Source organism: Calonectris borealis, chromosome 2 (genome assembly GCF_964195595.1).
Source record: "Calonectris borealis chromosome 2, bCalBor7.hap1.2, whole genome shotgun sequence".
NCBI classification, from domain to species: Eukaryota; Metazoa; Chordata; class Aves; order Procellariiformes; family Procellariidae; genus Calonectris; species Calonectris borealis.
The window spans coordinates 88,403,047-88,424,308 of NC_134313.1; the positions used below are offsets into that span (position 1 = coordinate 88,403,047).

At 39.0% G+C, this 21,262-nt stretch overlaps 1 protein-coding gene across 1 annotated transcript in view; it reads right to left on the reverse strand.

Annotated features, from left to right (window-relative positions):
* CDH10 (cadherin 10) overlaps positions 1-21,262 on the reverse strand; it is a 127,334-nt gene that overhangs the window by 17,370 nt on the left and 88,702 nt on the right. Inside the window, exons 4-7 of the mRNA XM_075142501.1 lie at positions 13,704-13,823; positions 12,907-13,074; positions 5,442-5,629; positions 2,306-2,559 (exon numbers count right to left, since the gene is read on the reverse strand). Of these exons, the coding sequence (XP_074998602.1) occupies positions 2,306-2,559; positions 5,442-5,629; positions 12,907-13,074; positions 13,704-13,823 (730 nt within the window). The remainder of the gene's footprint in view (positions 1-2,305; positions 2,560-5,441; positions 5,630-12,906; positions 13,075-13,703; positions 13,824-21,262) is intronic.

The window sequence follows — 21,262 nt, forward strand, 5'->3', positions numbered from 1 at the left end:
ACTAGAGGTCAAGTTAAAGTTCACAGTGCAGAACTTGCACTTTCATGAATATACTGATGTTAAAGGACCTTCTATGTTGCTATAGTTGCTATACTTCTGCAAACAAAACTTCTACTAACACAATATGGCAGAATGTCAAACTAGAATCAGAAAATTGCTCTTTCCTCCAATTTTTCTGCCTTCAAAATTAGGATTGAACATTTGATGTGGAATTAAATGTAGGATTTTGTGAAGTACAGAACATTTATCTAACTACCTGGCAGAATTGGGCCGAATTAAAAACAAAAAAGTCTGCTAGTACGCTTGTACAGTATTGTTCATGTTTCTATGAACTTTTATGAGTGATCTAAACAGTTCATCAAGTATATCTATTTTTACTTACAGCACTTAACTAAATTTGATAATAGCATGAGATAAGCACATACTTTTACCCCATCATATTACTTCTAATGGCCAGCAAATGCTATCAAAGTTATTATTTTCAGAAAATACCTCCACATTCATTGAACAGAAATAGAAATCAGTGCAACAGGAAGCTATTGGCACTCAATTTATAGGAAGCCTATCTTATACAGAATTTTAATAAACAGAAACTAATATTTAAAAATAAACAGCTAAACAGAAAAAAAATTGAAAACTGAATCAATTCTACAATCTGAAGCTGTAATATTTTTTCTTGATAGCAGTATTAAAGTATTATACAAACTGCCCTAATTTCAAAATATGACAACTTTCAAAATACTTTAGTTTAAATGTTAGCTGTTCACTTCTGGGGTAAACACACAGTACTCTGTATTTAATATTGATATTGTAAGAAGTAAAGGCTTGTAAAAACTTATCCTAGGTAATCTTTGTTTGAATGAATATACAAGGTTGCTTTGGAAATTGAGGAACAGAGCAAATACTAAAGAGAATTTGACCTATGCTATGCAAATTGTTTTAAAGTTCTTGTCTTCAACTAGATAGCATTAAATGAAAGCTAAAAGAAATGACTGTGCTATGAAGAGCATTATCACATATATCTTCAGTTTTTTTCTTCAAGCGAACTAAATCTAGGTTCAATGGTCCCTTTCAATTTTTTAGAAATTTCTTTACCGTTATTACTACTGGTTTGCTCCACCTGCCTCTTTTAAATTATGTTCTATGGGAAAGTGAAAGAAACATCAACAGGACATAAAAAAATTATATAAAATAATCTTTAGATTGCTACCTTGTGTAAATAATAGTGATGAGGGAAATACCTGCCACAGTTCTTCAATTCATCAAATTGTGTTAGAAACAAAATGAGCAAAATCTCCAAGTTTGTTCTTTTTCCAGTCACGATTAAGAAAATATAACTACTAAAATTGTCAGTTGTCTCATGAAATTAGAGTGGATAAAAATGCAATGCTAAGTTATTTATATATTCTTAAATTTTAGAGGCTTGGTGTTATCCTCTATTTTTTTCATACACACGAATCACCATAGGAGAAAATTAGATTCAGTTTAATTTTCTAATCCAGTTTTACCACCTGGGCCTCATTAAGAAGTATGTGGCAATTGACTCAAAGTCAGTAAATAAGGTTCTTTTGCCAGAATGTAATTTTTGTACTTTGTTCGGTATTTCAGACAACACACATCCAACTTGGACAGCATTGTCTTACCTGTTTCTTAAAGCTTATGCATTATAGAAAAACAAACAAAAAACCCCACACCAAAATATAGTTTACTACATTCAGCTAGAGGTGATGTAGCACGTAGCGTCTAGTAGTATACATAGAAAAGATTTTTAAAGATATTAATCTTTCAATATCTAATTTCTTGGGGTATTTGAGAATGCACAGAGATAATTTTATTCTGTATAGCAATCACTCCGGCAAGCCTGCAAAGCATGAGGCACCAACCAGAGCAGGTGAGATCTGCACTGCATACTTTCCAGGACTGACCCGAGGAAGCATTAGAAAGCTCTGTCCCTTTCCTGGGCCATAGACTGGTTTGACACTTTTTCACCATGTGAAGGAAGAAGTAGTCCTGAACAGCCTACTTGAAATCAATGTGTAATTTTATAAGTTTTCTGAGATTTGAAGTATTAGAAAACATTTCCTGTGTCTCTTGTGTGCAAGTGAATGGCTGTTCCCTGAGGTGTTCAGAGGCTTACGGATAGCATCATTCTCAATTCTGTCTATCTCTGGGACACTAATAAATAACAGAAAAAAACATTAGCATCTTTTTCCTGTGTACAATGTGTACGTGAAAATTCATGTTGTATTACTATTTCTCATAATTTCTTTACCAAATGATGTGTTTACAGAGACTGGAGTATTACCTTATCGGACTTGAGGCTGAATCAGGATCCCGTGCCATTACTGTTCCTATTATTGTCCCCAACTCAATATCTTCATGCACTTCAAAAAGGTAAGAAGACCTGCTGAAAACAGGAGGTTCATCTACATCTTCTACAGAGATTTTCACAATAGCTGTATCTTTGAAAGGCCCAAGATAATAGAAGCGTGGATCCACATGGGTATTCTCAGCTTCTACTTTCAAGGTATAAAGTCGTCTCGTCTCATAGTCCAGTGGCTAAAAATGAAGACGATGATAAAGTTTATTAAATTACATTACATATTGATAGACGTTGACTTATATACATAATCGAAACGGAAGAGGACTCAAGCCTTGTCAGATCTTGCCCTGGGTGGGGGAACCCCAATACAGTTCAAATTTTCCACAGCATAGGGATCACTTTCTCTAGTAAGAAATTTCCATTGTTTTTAGAGGAAGTTTCTCTTCCTAAGTATTGTTTGAATTATCATAGCACCAATGACAAAAAGATTTTCAGTGCAAATTTACCAATTATTTAGTGAATTTTGCAGCTGTTTCACAAGAGTATGGATTTGAAACAATCATATAAGCATTTAAAATACTTGAAATACAGACTTGAAATACTGACATTGAAACCAAGGTACTTAATACTAATAATTCTCAGGAAATGCTATAAACTCTTGGATAGTCAAAATGGCCTGAGTATCCTTTTTGTCAAACAAATGTAGCTGGCCTTTAATATCAGGAATGTTTTAGGTTTCTTTTAAGGAGGGTGTGTGTGTCAAAGTTCTCTATATCTAGAGAAACAGTAAGAGCTTAATCTTGTTCCTTTTCATTTAATTTAATGAATCCAACATCAGAGATTCTTTTTGCAAAATAGATTTGACATTTTTGTCAGCAGTTCCTTTTTAAAATGAAATGAGGAAAGGTTCAGGTTATAATTAGAAACCATTTTGAATAGAAAAAAACTTCTATTCCTTCAAATTTTTCTAACTGTCATAGATAAAAAGTGTTAGCTAATTAATGATACTGAGGAAATGAGCAAGCTGAGAATTTACCTTTCTGACACAAAGACTTCATTAACTCCCCCAAAATCTCAGGGAGACACCAAACTGGTAGTTTTCATTCATCAAAATAGGTGGTAGAAGACTTGTTTTTTCTGCCTAACTGCTTTTAAATAAAAATTAATGTTCGTGAAAGATGCCATGTATTTAAGTATTCTATTTAAGAGCAGGAAGATGCAGTCCAGTGAAAGAATGAGTTTCCCCACTGCCCCAAACTTGTTTTAAAAAAGTAGTTAGAGCAGAAGGGAGAATATCTATGAATATAATTGAGAAATGGAACACAGTGCTGCTATTTAAGCTAGATCTGAGACTATTGGTGTGTCTATAAAGTGCAGCATGCTGCTGTTAAGGGATGCTGGCTTCAAGCCTAGAAGCAAAGAAGCCATGTTAGTTCTGCTTTATTCTAATTAGCTGGCTTAATTTGCCAGAAGGTGTGCCATGCAGATGTAATTAACTTGCTACTGGTATATTCACATCCAGTTTGGACATCTCTTCAGGCTACGCTGCAAAACATGGATATAAAATGTGTGGATTATACGCATATTCCAACATATCACCAATAATGAACAAACTGTTGCCCAAATATATGAAATTGTGGCAAAGCAATTATTTTGTCTTTGAGAACTTGGATAGAAAAACTTTTACAGAAAAAGTTCTTATGCAGCAGCTATTAAATTCAGTCTTAGTAACTTAAGAGCTCAGTAAAGGAACACCAGCTATTTGTAGTTATTCACCATTGAAAACAGAAATGACAATCAACGTGGCTAACTAATAAAGAAAAAGAGAATATTTTCATAAATGAACAAACTGAACATATCTTCTTCCTTGCTAGTTAATGCTGTTGTCTGTGCTATCCAAATAAACTACATATTTGTCAATATGAGAAAGCATCCTGAAAATTGCAAAATGTGTCAGATTGCTAATGACAAAATGAAAAGATCTTGTTTATTAGTATTTATTGATGACATTTTTGGAGCTGCTGTGTTATAAGTTATGAATTTTTTATGCTTGATCCAGTTATTAGACTGTTTTTTCAAGACTGTATTGATTTAATATAATAGCAGTCTGTGTGAAAAATCTGAAGCAAGCAAGAAAGGAGCATCTCAAGAGAAGCCTTCGCAATCTTCTAGGAAAAGGAAAAACATCGGGCCCCAAACTTCGTATTTTCGTTCCTTCCCAGGTAAACTACAATGCTGACTATGAGCGTAGAAGAACATAGAGATTAAAAAGGAACACACTCTGATCTTTGCAGAACTTATCTTTTCGTTGGTTGCCATTAGCAAGAGATGTGGAGATATATTTTATAGTAGCGTTTAATTCGTTATTCTAAGCTTACAGAGATTTGTTTAAAAAGCTAATATAAACAGTGTTTTATCTTAGAAATGCTGCTTGAACTTTTTAGAAACACATCTCAAAATCCCAAAGAAAAGTACTGAGGGACTTCTGGAAGGGAAATTGTTGAGGAGCAGGAAAATGGCATTTCTAAGTCTGAGATCTTACACCTCTGAAAGTGTTCTGAGATGCAAGATGGAGGGCAGAACTAAAGCTAGCTCTGAAACAGGGACACCATCATTATTCACTGCTCACGTGTTAACCAGCTGACATGTTGGAAACAGGAACAAAACAAACAAGATAGTTTGTGACTCAGCTTCCGTGAGTGTGTTTGTGTTCTGGCATACACTGGTCACCTAAGTTGATGAGAATCTCCTAGATAACGAAAACCTATGTCTCTCAGTAGTGAGTGAACTGCATGTTGCTTGCTGAAAAAAATAGGTTACATGAATACTAAAGAAGTCTGTATTTGAAATCAGAGATAATTAGTACTAACACATTGGGGATGGTCCATTTGCTGGCAATAATGCTTTAAACCTATGCTGTGTCTCAGATATTGTTACTACCTGTTATTTCCAGTTCATCTTAAAAGGAAATAGTACCATTCAGTCAGTGATGGGGGATGCTTGCAAGTGTTAAGCAGTTAGAACATGTCATCATATGATCTAAGCACTTTTTTTCCAATGAACATTTGTGGCATAACGTTGACACCAAAATCATTCAGTGAATGTTGCTAATAGACACCTTTCGCACAGTTATGATGCCTTCCTGTGTGTCCTTCTGTGTCACAATATCAAACATATCTGTCCCATCGCCATCTATAATTCTGTACTCTACTTCTGCATTTTTTCCAGTGTCTGCATCTGTGGCTTTGACGCTGCCAATGGCTGTCCCAACTGGGGAGGACTCGGGAATGCGGAGGTGGATGGTACCTGTCAAAGAGACAAAGAGCGGCTCAGGAGCCCCACAAGCCATTACACATGCATTAAGTAACGTGTCTCACAATAGCTGATTACATATTTTTGTGTATCTTTTATTCTAGAGAACTTGCCATTTAGTACTGGGAGGATGGCCAAAATGTGAGGCAGAGAACTATGCAGGGGAAGACTTTAGGTACAAGATTGAAAACAATATTGTAGAAAAAAAATTCATAGAAAAATCGGATTGAAAAGGACCCCTATTCTTCCATCTCAAAGAAGAATCAACTATGTCTGTACTTTTCTTGTCTACGTCATTCCTGAAACATCACCTGGAAGGATTGCTCTGTGTTCATTTCAGGCTTCACTCTACTTTTTTCCCCTTAATATCTAAGGTGAATCTTTTGGGATACGTTTTATATCTATTTTATCATGGAAGCAATACAAAGAACAGAACGCTCTGACTTCGCTAGCCAATTCTAGAGTAGCAGACTGACATTTCAGCTTTCAAAATTAGATAGTCAGATACAATATTAAATAAATTTGAATGACATCCTAATGCAGGGATAGGTTTTTGAAAATCCACAAGCAGAAGGTGTGCCTGTACTTCTTAAAGCAGTTAATTCATACTTAAATAAGGCTTATGAACATTGCAATTTTGGTTTTGTGTTACTTTTCCTAGCTCAGTTGCATCCCTTTATTGTGGTGTCGTACAGCTGATAAAAAACATAGGAATAAAACTGTCATCATTCAGACATGCTGTAATAAATTGAAATAAATATTTTACCAAACATTTTAGTATTTTATGTCCTAGCCTTACTGTGAAAACTGTAAATAAGGGTTGAGATCTCTGGTCCCATCTGTCAGAACATACGGTAGGAAAACACGTGGGACACATAATGCACTATGAAGAATTCTCAGAAAAAGATTTTAAAATGAATGCAGATACAGCTGTCATTCCAAAGATGAAAGTTAAGTCATCAAAGCTCTGTTGAAAAACATCTTCTCTGGCCTTAGTTAAGCGTGCCAAGATTTGCTGTTTTACTTAGAGACTTCCTACGGTAAGTAAAATGGGTTAGAAAGATAGTTCAGTTAGCAGTAACACAAAAGTGGAAGTGGTAAAGGCCACCAACCACAACAGGAAAACTTGAACAGGCTACCCAAAAAGCAGCACATATATACCTTGTTACAAATAGGAAGTACAGAAAAGTCCATAAAGGGAATTACTAGTTTTGTGCGATCAGGAAGAAGGTCTGGTGAAGGGTCTGGAGAACAAGTCTTATGAAGAGCAGCTGAGGGAACTGGGGTTGTTTAGTCTGGAGAAGAGGAGGCTGAGGGGAGACTTCATCGCGCTCTACAACTACCTGAAAGGAGGTTGTAGCAAGGTGGGTGTTGGTCTCTTCTCCCAAGTAACTAGTGATAGGATGAGAGGAAATGGCCTCAAGTTGCGCCAAGGGAGGTTTAGATTGGACATTAGGAAAAATTTCATTACTGAAAGAGTGGTCAAGCCTTGGAACAGGCTGCCCAGGGAAGTGGTTGAGTCACCACCCCTGGAAGTATTTAAAAGATGTGTAGATGTCTTTTAAATACGTGCTTAGGGATATGGTTTAGTGGGCATGGTGGTGTTGGGTTGACGGTTGGACTTGATGATCCTAGAGGTCTTTTCCAACCTGAATGATTCTATGATTCTATGATTCTATAATCATGGGGAGAGAGCAGTGGCAAGGCAGTACAGGAAAGCCACTGGCAACATGATCTTATCATATCTTCAGGAAAGCAAAGGTGAGTCATGTAAGGATTATCAATGTCTCTTAAAAGACTATATTACAAGCCAGCTACAGAGTGACAAAGGAACTGCTTTTGGTTTTGGGAACGCTCACTGAAAAAAAAAACTATTATTCACTGGGACATTTGAGACTTTCATTCTGTAGAACTATTTTTTTCTGTTCTGTTATGTTATAGTTTGCCAAACCTAAAACAAATAAAAAGGAAAAATTCAAAAAAACTAAACACATTCACATATAGTTTGTAATTAAATGTTGAATAAAAAATTGAAATTTAATTTCTTCACATAATTTTACTTAGGCAGCTTTTGATATGAAACTGATATACAGCACCAGAATTAATACTTTATAGCCATATACACTCCACATTCTATTTATATGAATTTATTTTTACTCAGTTATATTTTAGTGTTTCAATTGAGTGATTTATCTTGCATTTGCTCTGACGTTTTCATTACCTTTCTCTAATACCTAAATCTGTACTTTGCTACATTAGTATATAATCTCTCTGTAATCGCCTAATGGTTAAAAAAACAGAAGAAAAAATAACCTTTGCTCCCATTTAGTATTTATTCAGTACTATGTCAGACTATGGTGAAAGACCCTTGTTTTTTCCCAATTAATATTTATATGTTATAACCAGTTTTATGGTGTGTCAACTATTGCCCACATTTTTGTCTGGAGTTCTTACAACTACATCCCCAAGCTATGCCTTGTGGACGCTATTTTGGCTCTCATTGCAATACCCAACTCATTAATTTGGTCTACAAAGTGCAAAGAGCTCATATCTTGAATCGCTAATAAGGTAGTGGAAACAGAGAGTGAAAATAACCAGAAACCTATCATCTGAAAATAATTTTAGGTCTAACCTATCCATTTATAGAAATCTCCACCATAGTATGAGACATTTCATTTTATTATTTTTGTTACTGAAGATATTCAATGCATTGACTAAGTATGGGTTGCAATGCAGCTTTAGACACTGTATCAGAACAAAAACTACACCAAACTAGAATTATTCTTGCAAAACTCAGCTGTTAATCCTTTTTCTCTCACTTCTTCCTCAGGGAGAGTAACTTACTGTTTGCATTTACTCCAGTGAATGATGTTCTTTCATTTGTCTGTGAGGAATGAAAATGGGAGGATCAAGGAAAGTAAAAGCTTTTCTATATACTAAGGGGAGTGAAAATGAGACACTTCTGTCTGGAAATACTTCAGTCAGTCATAAAGAATGAAAAAGCAATCTTATTCATGTTTACCCTTCTTCCTGTTTACTCTTGAATAGAATCATAGAATCATAGAATCATTAAGGTTAGAAAAGACCTGTAAGATCATCGAGTCCAACCATCAACCCAACACCACCATGCCCACTACACCATGTCCCTAAGCGCATATTTAAAAGACATCTACACGTCTTTTAAATACTTCCAGGGATGGTGACTCAACCACTTCCCTGGGCAGCCTGTTCCAAGGCCTGACCACTCTTTCAGTAAAGAAATTTCTCCTAATGTCCAGTCTAAACCTCCCTTGGCGCAACTTGAGGCCATTTCCTCTCGTCCTATCACTAGTTACTTGGGAGAAGAGACCAACACCCACCTCACTACAACCTCCTTTCAGGTAGTTGTAGAGTACGATGAGGTCTCCCCTCAGCCTCCTCTTCTCCAGACTAAACAGTCCCAGTTCCCTCAACCACTCCTCATAAGACTTGTTCTCAAGACCCTTCACCAGCTTCGTTGCCCTTCTCTGGACACGGTCCAACACCTCCATGTCCTTCTTGTAGTGAGGGTCCCAAAACTAAACACAGTATTCGAGGTGCGGCCTCACCAGTGCCGAGTACAGGGGCACAATCACTTCCCTGCTCCTGCTGGCCACACTAGTTCTGATACAGGCCAGGATGCCATTGGCCTTCTTGGCCACCTGGGCACACTGCCGGCTCATGTTCAGCCGGCTGTCAACCAGCACCCCCAGGTCCTTTTCCTCCGGGCAGCTTTCCAGCCACTCTTCCCCAAGCCTGTACCGTTGCATGGGGTTGTTGTGGCCGAAGTGCAGGACCTGGCACTTGGCCTTGTTGAACCTCATACAGTTGGCCTCGGCCCATTGATCCAGCCTGTCCAGGTCCCTCTGCAGAGCCTTCCTACCCTTGAGCAGATCAACATTCCCGCCCAACTTGGTGTCGTCTGCAAACTTACTGAGGGAGCACTCGATCCCCTCATCCAGATCGTTGATAAAGATATTGAACAGGACCGGCCCCAGTACTGAGCCCTGGGGAACACCGCTCATGACCGGCCGCCAACTGGATTTAACTCCGTTGACCACAACACTCTGGGCTCGGCCGTCCAGCCAGTTTTTTACCCAGCGAAGAATGTACCTTTCTAGGCCGTGAGCCGCCAGCTTCTCTAGGAGAATGCTGTGGGAGACAGTGTCAAAGGCTTTACTGAAGTCCAGGTAGACCACATCCACAGCCTTTCCCTCATCCACTAGGCAGGTCACCTCGTCATAGAGGGAGATCAGGTTGGTCAAGCAGGACCTGCCTTTCATGAACCCATGCTGGCTGGGCCTGATCCCCTGGTTGTCCCGGACATGGCTCATGAGCACCCTTAAGATGAACTGCTCCATAATCTTCCCTGGCACCGAGGTCAGGCTGACAGGCCTGTAGTTCCCTGGATCCTCCTTCCGGCCCCTCTTGTAGATGGGCGTCACATTGGCAAGGCTCCAGTCATCCAGGACCTCCCCTGTTAACCAGGACTGCTGGTAAATGATGGAGAGTGGCTTAGCAAGCTCCTCTGCCAGCTCCCTCAGTACCCTCGGGTGGATCCCATCCGGCCCCATAGACTTGTGAGCACCCAGGTGGCATAGCAGATTGTTAACTGCTTCCTCTTGGATTATGAGGGGTTTATCCTGCTCACCATCCCTGTCTTCCAGCTTAGGGGGCTGAGTACCCTGAGGATAACTGCTCTGACTATTAAAGACTGAGGCAGAGAAGGCATTAAGTAAGACATTGGCCACCTGGGCACACTGCCGGCTCATGTTCAGCCGGCTGTCAACCAGTACCCTCAGGTCCTTTTCCGACAGGCAGCTTTCCAGCCACTCTTCCCCAAGGCTGTAGTGTTGCCTTTTTCTTGTCCTCAGTGGCAATGTTCCCCCCGGCATCCAATAAACGATGGAGATTCTCCTTGACTCTCTTTTTGTCATTAATACATATGTAAAAACATTTTTTGTTGTCTCTTACGACAGTGGCCAGATTGCGTTCTAGGCACATAATGTAAAGGTAAATACTTTTATAGAGTAATACAGGCTATAGTCTCACATGAGAAGTGCTGCCATAACTCAGAATCACTGGGTTTCAGTCAGACTTGGGCTCCTATGTCCATAAACCACTTTTCCCATTTGTCATTGCTCAACACCATCTCCTTACTTCTGAGAACACTTGGAAAGATTACAGTTGATACAGAGATCCAATATCTGAGGTCTTTGATGTCCTTTCTATGCAAAACCTTGATAACATTTTAAATTTTATCATGTTTCCTCAGAAAAACAGCCACTGCTACCTGTATGGTTTTCAGGAGTTCTTTAAGAATAGAAAAATATTCTGAAGAGCCCTTGCTCTGTAATCTAAACAACAGAGGAATTAACATCTCTCTTGGTTTTTTTGAGAAAGTATGATAAAATACAGCATGTAGAATTTTCCACAATTCTAATATGAGTTTCTTGTGGGAGAAGTTTAATCTGTTATGAAATATTTTATTGAAACATGTAGCTGTATTATGCTACTGAGTCCTGTGAAAACATAATGGACCTTTTAATATATTTCCTGGCAATTTATAAATCTGATATGAATATGATTGTCTCATGAACCTAATACACATCTATTTTTTATTAATGGAACAGAATAAGAATAATTTAACTTAATCAGTATCAATTCCAGTAGACTCATTGAACTCTTTTAAAATCGGGAATCATTATAATGTCTATTTGCATTTTGAGATTAAATATAAAGATTTTTTAAAAAGTCAATAGCTGTTTTTACTTTCATATATCTAGTAAAATAAGTCAGCTTTATAAATATTTTCATTTTCATTTCCAGTGAAACATACATTTATACCTAGCAAAGCTATTGGCAGAGAGAAATTAGAGAGAAAAACAAAACAAAACAACAACAACAAAAAAAACATGAGAGTAAGACTAAAAGTTTCTTTTAAAAAGTTTCTTTAAAAAATTTTTGTTGAAAATAGCTTTTCCGTATAGCTTTGAACATGACACCTCTTTGAATAGTCTTCCTCAATAGGTCTAGAGAGGAGTAATACAGCATTCCTCACCTACACAGCACTGGAATTACTATAATCCTCTCTATATAAATGAAAACAAGAAAAACAATAAATCAAAAAGTTGTGGAAATACAAAGAACATAAAATAACAAATTAACAATAAATTCTGTCCAGAATAGGGCCTGTGTGGAAATGCACAAACTCAATCGTTCAAAATATTTCTATTTTGAGTGTGTATATGAAATCACATGCTGATAAACATCGTAGCTAAACATATATATATTAACTACAATATTAAATTGAACAAAATTATGTACTCCATTTGTGCCATAAAGAGCATGTTAAAATCAGAATCATTTGAAGCTGAATCTGTTATTTGGTGCCTGAAAGCTGATCATCAGTAACTACTGGATTCTGTAGAGTTATACAGAAGAAAAAATGGTGGTGAGGATACTCTAAATCCTTTAGCTATTAAGTATGTATGTCCAAACCATCTTGCAAATTTACAACTTTAGTATATGCAAAATGCTTCAAATGTATTTAAAATGCTTAACCTTTAACAAGTTTGATGTTACATAGTTTAATATTTCCATATTACATAGAGACCAGGAATGTTTTTATATTTTAGTTTGAGGATACAAAATCTTGATAGCTGTACTATCAGAAGTTAAAAAGCATTATAAAAGGCTTTGGTAAACTTAAGCTGTAAAAAAAAAAGTTAAATGCCATTTACTTTACTTTGGAAAATTTTCTATTAAGTTTTGTAACACTGCAACTGGAAAAGTACAAATCTGCTTGGTTCCCTTCAAGTAATTTCTTTTCCATGTTCTTCATGATTAAATATTTAAGCAGATACTACAATTCAAACATTTCTGCATATCTAGAATTACTACATGTTTTATTTTCCAGTGGGGAATATGTAGGATTTAAGCAATAGGTGAGGGAAAAGAAAAACATTGTTCTAATGCTCTTACGAGCCCACCTACCCGCCCTTCCCCCCATAGTACTGGAAAGTATTCCACGTTTGCTGCAGTTATATTGGACCATGTAACAGTTTTCCTAACAAACAAATGCTGTAACATTTAATATACTGCTTTAATAATAGTGAATAAATCAGTATATAAGCCTTTTGTTCATGTGTGCCCCATAATCCAGATTTACTCTAAATTAAACCAGATGGTGATTGCTTAACTCTTTAGTTTGAAGCTCTTACAGTGCAAGGGAACTATTAAATGAAGCTTACTCTGGGGGAATCGAGGTGGATTGTCGTTGACATCAGTCAAAGTGATGTTCACGGTGGTGGTCCCTGATAATCCACCCATCTGGCCTCCCATGTCCTTTGCCTGGATAACTACTTGGTACTGCTCCCTGTTCTCTCTGTTCATGTTTGGCAAAGCAGTCCTGATGATGCCTTAAATAAATAAAGAAAAAACAAAAATTGTTCATAATCTCTTTATTTTTAATGTGCAGCAAACTGCTGCATCTTTTTTGTATTAGTCTGTGAAATATATTTCTAGAATATTAATTTCATGTTTTAAAGTACAAATTTCTGAACATAAGCTTTATAAATAGTCTTCAGTACAGGCTATCTGTTTGTTAAACAATCCTTAGTTCTATATCACAGCTCCCTTTCCAGTTTACATTTCATGCTAAAAATGATTCAAGATATTTATGCACATGGTTTACGAGTAGAAAGAACACCTTTTATTAGTCCAAGTAGAACCATGAACATGAAAAAAAGAACAACATTTTCTAGGACACAAACCTTTCTTCTTCCCTTTATCAGAAATGTTGTTACTTAGATCCTTAAGCTATCAATAGTAACACTGTAAAGTTACTTATGCTTCATAGTGTCAGCTGTAATAACTCTAAGTTTTTATATTTATTATAAGAATTATAAATTATGAGGAAAAAAGCAAGAAATATTATTTCATTTCAGTTAGTTTTTAAAATTAATTTTTTAAAGTGATCTAAGATTTTTAAAATGAAAGAAAAAGTCTACAGTTCATGGTAAATGGAAATAATGACAATTTTCCTGACCTGTTTCTGGTTCCACAGAGAAATATGGCTGTCCCTGAAGTATGCTGTAAATTACTCTGGCACTGTTTCCATATGAAGGGTCATCGGCATCAGTAGCTGTGACTTGCACCACAGAAGTACCTGAAACATCCGAAGTCAACTTAGTTTCACATGGTACTAGGTGGAGGTCCAAAACCATCAATTTCCATTTGAGCAGAACCCAAAGAAAATTTCAGCTAATGTCTGTTGGGCTTTTCAAATATATTTATGATCTTATACTCAACTTCAGGTACACTCTTCCCTATTTCAGGATCTCATTCTACTTAAATTGAATCTAAACTTCCCTAATCCCACAAGTGTGATTAAGATCTAATTAGCAAAGGTAAACAATAGCTATGGTTGAGCTGAATTTTTATCCTTACCCAGATACAATCATTTCATACTTATGTACTCACTTCCTCTTTTCATAAGACTTACTTGTTTTTATTACAATAAATATTTACTTTCCATTACTTCGAACAGTTTTTTTTTTTTGTCCAATGATGTCAACATGATATGAAATTACACATGCAGGAACATGACAAGAAAAGATGATTAAATAGGTCGTTGGAACTTGGGAAAAACTAGTCATCAGTTCTCCCTACCTTCTAAGTGTTAATAGAGATAGATACTACCAGAAGAAATATTGCCATATGGGCTTTGAAATCTGCTGGTTATTTAGACTCCAGAAAATTTTTTACTCTTAAAAACCATCTCTAAATTTTAGTGGAATATACCAGTCCTTCAAAACATGAAATGCTTACCATTGCCTCTGCCATTTCTTGCTGAATCAAAATAGTTTCTACATCCTGTTCAATTCTTCCACCAGAGAAATAAAATATCAAGAAGGCTCTCCCCTATTGCACATCCACAAAGTGCAGATATGATTTTTAGTATATAGGAAAGAAGTGACAAAAACAAGGAAAAGAAAATAAATCATCATATGCACGTGACTGGTTAGCCACGGGCTATTCTGAGGACCAGACGCCTTTCAAACATATTTATCCTTTTATCCCCATTCTTTCCCTCCACTAAATACTGCCAAATATTGTGAAATAAATATTGTAAATCCAAGCCACTTGACACAACTATTTATTCCCTCTCATATTTTGAGTACATTACTTATTTATTCTAACATACACAGAAAGGTAAATAGAAGTAAATGCTAAGCTTCCTCAGTTTGGGATTTCACAAGATGATGACAAATCTTTTGACAAATCAATTGTTCAATCATGTGAACAATTACGCCAATATCAATGGAATGAGCACATGCCTAACTGTTGAATCAGAGATGAGTCCTGAGAAATGTTCAGTTTTCAACTGTTTTAGAACAGAAACACATGTTTTAGTGAGTCCCTAAAAGTACTTGCTTCTCATAAAGAAGGCATAATAGGCAAATTCCTGGTTATATTATTACTGATATTAAAATGGAATGAATCAATGGTTTAACAGAACAAAGCCTCAAACACAAAATAAAATTAAAAAAAGATAAAAAATTGCTACACAAGTATAATGAAAAACTAAGATGAAAATTATGCATACTTTCCGTTGTACTAATGATTGCTTTAGTGATCATCTAGACTAGGGCTGAAACTGAAAATCTGAACATCTTTAAAATATAAGAATGTAGGAGTGGTAGAGCTGTCCTAAAAACTTCATCTGTTTCCGATTCACAAATGTCTTATATCTCTAGCCACATTGAACTCCATTTGTAGATATATGTCTATGTAACTATTCTATTAAAAGATACAGAGGCCTTTTTGTTGAGTATATTTAAGTTCTGAGGAGTATTGCCTTGATTCTGAAATGCACTTTTTGGACCATCCTAATATGTAGCAAACTGCAGTGCTAGAATGTATACTTGCTCCTAAAGAATATTTGCTTTGAAATAGCAAAGAGATGTTGTGTAAAAGAAAGATAAGAACAAATCATGTTCAGTAACTTAAGTGCTGCAAGGAAAAAAAAAAACACAACAGAAAACCAGTAGGAAAAAAAAATCAAACCACCAATTATACTGATCAACATGGCATTATCCAAGTAAAGTTTACAAATCCTCCATTTTATATCTGAAAAAAAAGAGAACAGTCAACATCAAAGCATCTATCACAACAGCACAATGTATTAATCAGAAAAGTCTACATTGCAAACCCATGAAAGGTGATATTTTGTCGCTATTACATGTAACTGAATTATTTGTTTCTAATTTTCACATTTCCTTCATATGTTCAAACTAGCAGTATTTATTAATAGGTCAATTGTATGAGATTTTTATTTCATTGTAGTTTAAAAAATCATGCAGAATCAACTCTGAAGAATAATTTGGAAGAAAACTGAAGAACATGTTTAATAGATTTAAAATACATTTTAAAAAATTCCATTTGCAATGTAATAATGTGTCTAATAGTTACTGCTGCCTCAGTTATGAGTGTTATAATGCACATATAATATATTAATTAATGCTATTTTAATACATATACACATGAAACAGAACAAATCATATCAGCTATCCTTCTCTCTAACTGCAGTGAACATAGTGCAAGGGCACCGCTACACTTCTGCCTGCCATTCAGGATGCAGAAGTCACCACTTTGATCTTGGCCCTTGCTCATAAGAAGAAGAGAGACATGCTCTCTAGGCTTCTGCCGAGGGATCAGTGATTCTTAGGAAGAACCTGACAGAAACCATTCAAAGAAGCAAACAGGAAGAGTATGCCAGTATATCAGTATATCAGTTATGTTGTGCACATCAGCTGTCAAACCATCAGCTTGTTTTGCTTTGTTTCAGTTCACTGAAGTCACTGAAGGCCACTGATGCTCAATACTACAAATATATTGTTTGCTCTGGTCTGTTCTGCAGACCAGAAACCCCAAGAGCACTGAAGATGATCAGTCGTCCTGGGGTTTAAAAATTATTGTCGGTGTGACTTAGGTGCACTACTTGGTCTGGCTCTCGCCCTGTCTTTTACATAGGCACAGACTGCTTCTGATGAAGTTGGTAAGAGTCTTTGGCCTTCAGGATCTAAAGCCTAATCTGAACTCTATAGGAGGACATAAAGGAGACAGTGATAATATACTGGAGAATATGGCATCAGCTATGTTATTAATAAGACATAGGAATTCTGTGATTTTCTCCTTGTATACTTGCAAATTTTATTATACGATAAACCAGAATTATACAGTGGTGAGCTAGGCCCAGAAATAAACAGTCATTTGTCAGATTATTGTAGTTCTCAGAAGGTATATTTTAACATAATTTTAATTATAATATTTGAATCTCCCTAGGGTCTGGTACTATAATAGTAATTAATATATTTGGCCCTTTTTAATGTGTTCCTTGAAAGCATTTTCAAATACCATACAATTATTAATGACTTTGACCTCACAATACATTTATTTTTTATATTACTGCATTTGCCAGACCCATCCCACAGGGAAGTCTGCTGCCTCCCTGGGGCCCGGGTTAAGGACATTACTAGGAAGCTCCCTGGTCTGGTACAGCCCTCCGATTACTGCCCGCTACTGGTTATACAGGTTGGCAGCGAGGAGGTTGCAGAGAGAAGTCCCGAAGGGATCAAAAGGGACTTCAGGGCACTGGGGCGACTGGTGGGAGGATCGGGAGCACAGGTGGTGTTTTCCTCGATCCCTTTAGTGGCGGGGAGGAATACTGAAGGGAACAGGAAAACTCATCGGATCAATACGTGGCTCAGGGGCTGGTGCCATCGGCAGAATTTTGGCTTCTTTGACCACGGGGAGGTTTACACGGCACCGGGCCTGCTGGCGACAGATGGAGTTCAGCTGTCTCAGAGGGGGAAAAGGATTCTCGCGTGTGAGTTGGCCGGGCTCATCGAGAGGTCTTTAAACTAGGTTCGAAGGGGGAAGGGGATAAAACCAGGCTCACTAGAGAAGAGCCTAGGGGTGGCACGCCAATGTCAGGGGAGAAATTGGCAGCCCAGCTCAAGTGCATCTACACCAATGCACGCAGCATGGGCGGCAAACAGGAGGAGCTGGAAGCCATTGTGCAGCGGGGTAGCTATGACTTAGTCGCCATCACGGAAACATGGTGGGATGTGTCTCACAATTGGAGTGCTGCAATGGATGGCTACAAGCTCTTCAGAAGGGACAGGCGAGGAAGGAGAGGCGGTGGGGTAGCCCTGTATGTTAGGGAGTGCTTCGACTGTCTAGAGCTCAATGGTAGTGATGACGAGGTCGAGTGCTTGTGGGTAAGGATGAGGGGGAAGGCCAACAAGGCAGATATCCTGCTGGGAGTCTGTTATAGACCACCTAACCAGGATGAGGAGGCAGACGAAATATTCTACCAGAGGCTCGCAGAAGTCTCACAGTCGCTAGCACTTGTTCTCGTGGGGGACTTCAACTTTCTGGACGTCTGCTGGAAATACCACACGGCAGAGAAGAAACAGTCAAGGAGGTTCCTGGAGTGTGTGGAAGATAACTTCCTGACGCAGCTGGCAAGCGAGCCCACTAGGGGAGGTGTCTCGCTTGACCTGCTGTTCACAAACAGAGAAGGACTGGTGGGAGATGTGGTGGTCGGAGGCTGGCTTGGGCTTAGCAACCATGAAATGATAGAATACTCAATACTTAGTGAAGTAAGGAGGGGGGCCAGCAAAACTGCAACCACGGACTTCCGGAGACTGGACTTTGGCCTGCTCAGGACACTGGTTGAGAGGGTCCCTTGGGAGACAGTCCTGAAGGGCAAAGGGGTCCAGGAAAGCTGGACGTTCTTCAAGAAGGAAGTCTTAAAGGCGCAGGAGCGGGCTGTCCCCATGTGCCATGAGAAGAACGGGCGGGGAAGACGACCATCCTGGCTGAATGGGGAGCTCTGGCTGGGACTCAGGAAAAAAAGAAGAGTTTATCACCTTTGGAAGAAGGGGCAGGCAACTCAGGAAGAGTACAGGGATCTCGTTAGGTCGTGCAGAGTGGAAATCAGAAAGGCAAAAGCCCAGCTAGAACTCAACCTGGCCACTGTCGTGAGAGACAACAAAAAATGCTTTTACAAGTATATTAATGACAAAAGGAGAGCCAAGGAGAATCTCCATCCTTTGTTGGATGCGGGGGGGAACCTTGCCACCAAGGACGAGGATAAGGCTGAGGTACTTAACGCCTTCTTTGCCTCAGTCTTTAATAGTCAGAGTGGTTATCCTCAGGGTACTCACCCCCTGAGCTGGAACACAGGGACAGCGAGCAGGATAAACCCCCCATAATCCAAGAGGAAGAAGTTAACGACCTGCTATGCCACCTGGACTTTCACAAGTCTATGGGGCCAGATGGGATCCACCCGAGCGTACTGAGGGAGCTGGCAGAGGAGCTTGCCAAGCCACTCTCCATCATTTACCAGCAGTCCTGGTTAACTGGGGAGGTCCCGGATGACTGGAGGCTTGCCAATGTGCCGCCCATCTACAAGAGGGGCCGGAAGGAGGATGCGGGGAACTACAGGCCTGTCAGCCTGACCTCGGTGCCGGGGAAGATTATGGAGCAGTTCGTTTTGAGGGCACTCACGAGCCATGTCCGGGACAACCAGGGGTCAGGCCCAGCCAGCACGGGTTCATGGAAGGCAGGTCCTGCTTGACCAACCTGATCTCCTTCTATGACCAGATGACCCGCCTAGTGGATGAGGGAAAGGCTGTGGATGTGGTCTACCTGGACTTCAGTAAAGCCTTTGACACTGTCTCCCATGGCATTCTCCTAGAGAAGCTGGCGGCTCACGGCCTAGACAGGTACATTCTTCGCTGCGTAAAAAACGGGCTGGACGGCTGAGCCCAGAGAGTTGTGGTGAATGGAGTTAAATCCAGTTGGTGGCCAGTCACGAGCGGTGTTCCCCAGGACTCAGTACTGGGGCCCAGTCCTGTTTAATATCTTTATCAATGATCTGGATGAGGGGATCGAGTGCTCCCTCAGTAAGTTTGCAGACGACACCAAGTTGGGCAGGAGTGTTGATCTGCTCGAGGGTAGGAAGGCTCTGCAGAGGGACCTGGACAGGCTGGATCGATGGGCTGAGGCCAACTGTATGAGGTTCAACAAGGCCAAGTGCCAGGTCCTGCACTTCGGCCACAACAACCCCATGCAACGCTACAGGCTTGGGGAAGAGTGGCTGGAAAGCTGCCCGGAGGAAAAGGACCTGGGGGTGCTGGTTGACAGCCGGCTGAACATGAGCCGGCAGTGTGCCCAGGTGGCCAAGGCGGCCAACAGCATCCTGGCCTGTATCAGAAATAGTGTGGCCAGCAGGAGCAGGGAGGTGATCGTGCCCCTGTACTCAGCACTGGTGAGGCCACACCTCGAATACTGTGTTCAGTTTTGGGCCCCTCACTACAAAAGGACATGGAGGTGCTGGAGCGTGTCCAGAGAAGGGCAACGAAGCTGGTGAAGGGTCTTGAGAACAAGTCTTAGAGGAGCGGCTGAGGGAACTGGGAGAAGAGGAGAAGAGGAGGCTGAGGGGAGACCTCATCGCGCTCTACAACTACCTGAAAGGAGGTTGTAGCGAGGTGGGTGTTGGTCTCTTCTGCCAAGTAACTAGCGATAGGACGAGAGGAAATGGCCTCAAGTTGTGCCAAGGGAGGTTTAGACTGGACATTAGGAGAAATTTCTTTACTGAAAGAGTGGTCAAGCCTTGGATCAGGCTGCCCAGGGAAGTGGCTGAGTCACCATCCCTGGCAGTATTTAAAAGACGTGTAGATGTGGTGCTTAGGGACATGGTGTAGTGGGCGTGGTGTGTTGGGTTGATGATTGGACTCGATGATCTTAGATGATCTATCATGATTCTATATGATATAGACGTATTAGATAAGAATCACTGAAGATAATTAGCTGGGAAAAAGAACCCACAGAATATCCATTGTAGAGCTGAATTTGTAACTTATATTTCCTTGTCCTTAATCCCAACTGAGTTATGTGATATTTAACTACAGCAAGTACCCTCCCTAGTAAATTATCCATACAAATAACAAGTCGAATTAATTGAAATTTTCTGCTCTTTCTAGCAGAAAAGAGAGGAAATAATGACACATGTTCTCCCCTGAAATAAACTAGTTAATGAAGCACAGTAACAGAGAAGTGGAAAGCGCTGCATATTCAGAGAAGTTGATATCACAAAGGTCTTTGGCTACATAGTACTCCTGTATCTTGGAAAACAATAACCTGGAAACAAGCACGTCAATGGATTTTTCTAATTCTTTTAAGATGTCCCTTTTAAAGAAAAAAAAATATTTAATCATGGGGTTTTTTGGTTTTGTTTTGGTTTTTTTTCCCTTTTTTGTCCCCTCTCCTTATGGCAGGATTTGTGTGCAGAGTGAAATTGGAGTTTGTAAAAAATCAAAAAATGTAATATAATCATTTCGGTTTTCAAAATCTGCCATTATTAATGTTATGAAATTATAAGTCAGAAGATGCAAAAGGGTTTGGTGAGAGAACTATATAAAAAAAAAAATTAAAAAATCTTTCTTAATAGGAAACAAGAAAGGAGTGTTATAAGATAAATGCTATGGCAGAGAGGACTAAGCATTGGGAATTGGTGGAACAGCACTAATGAGG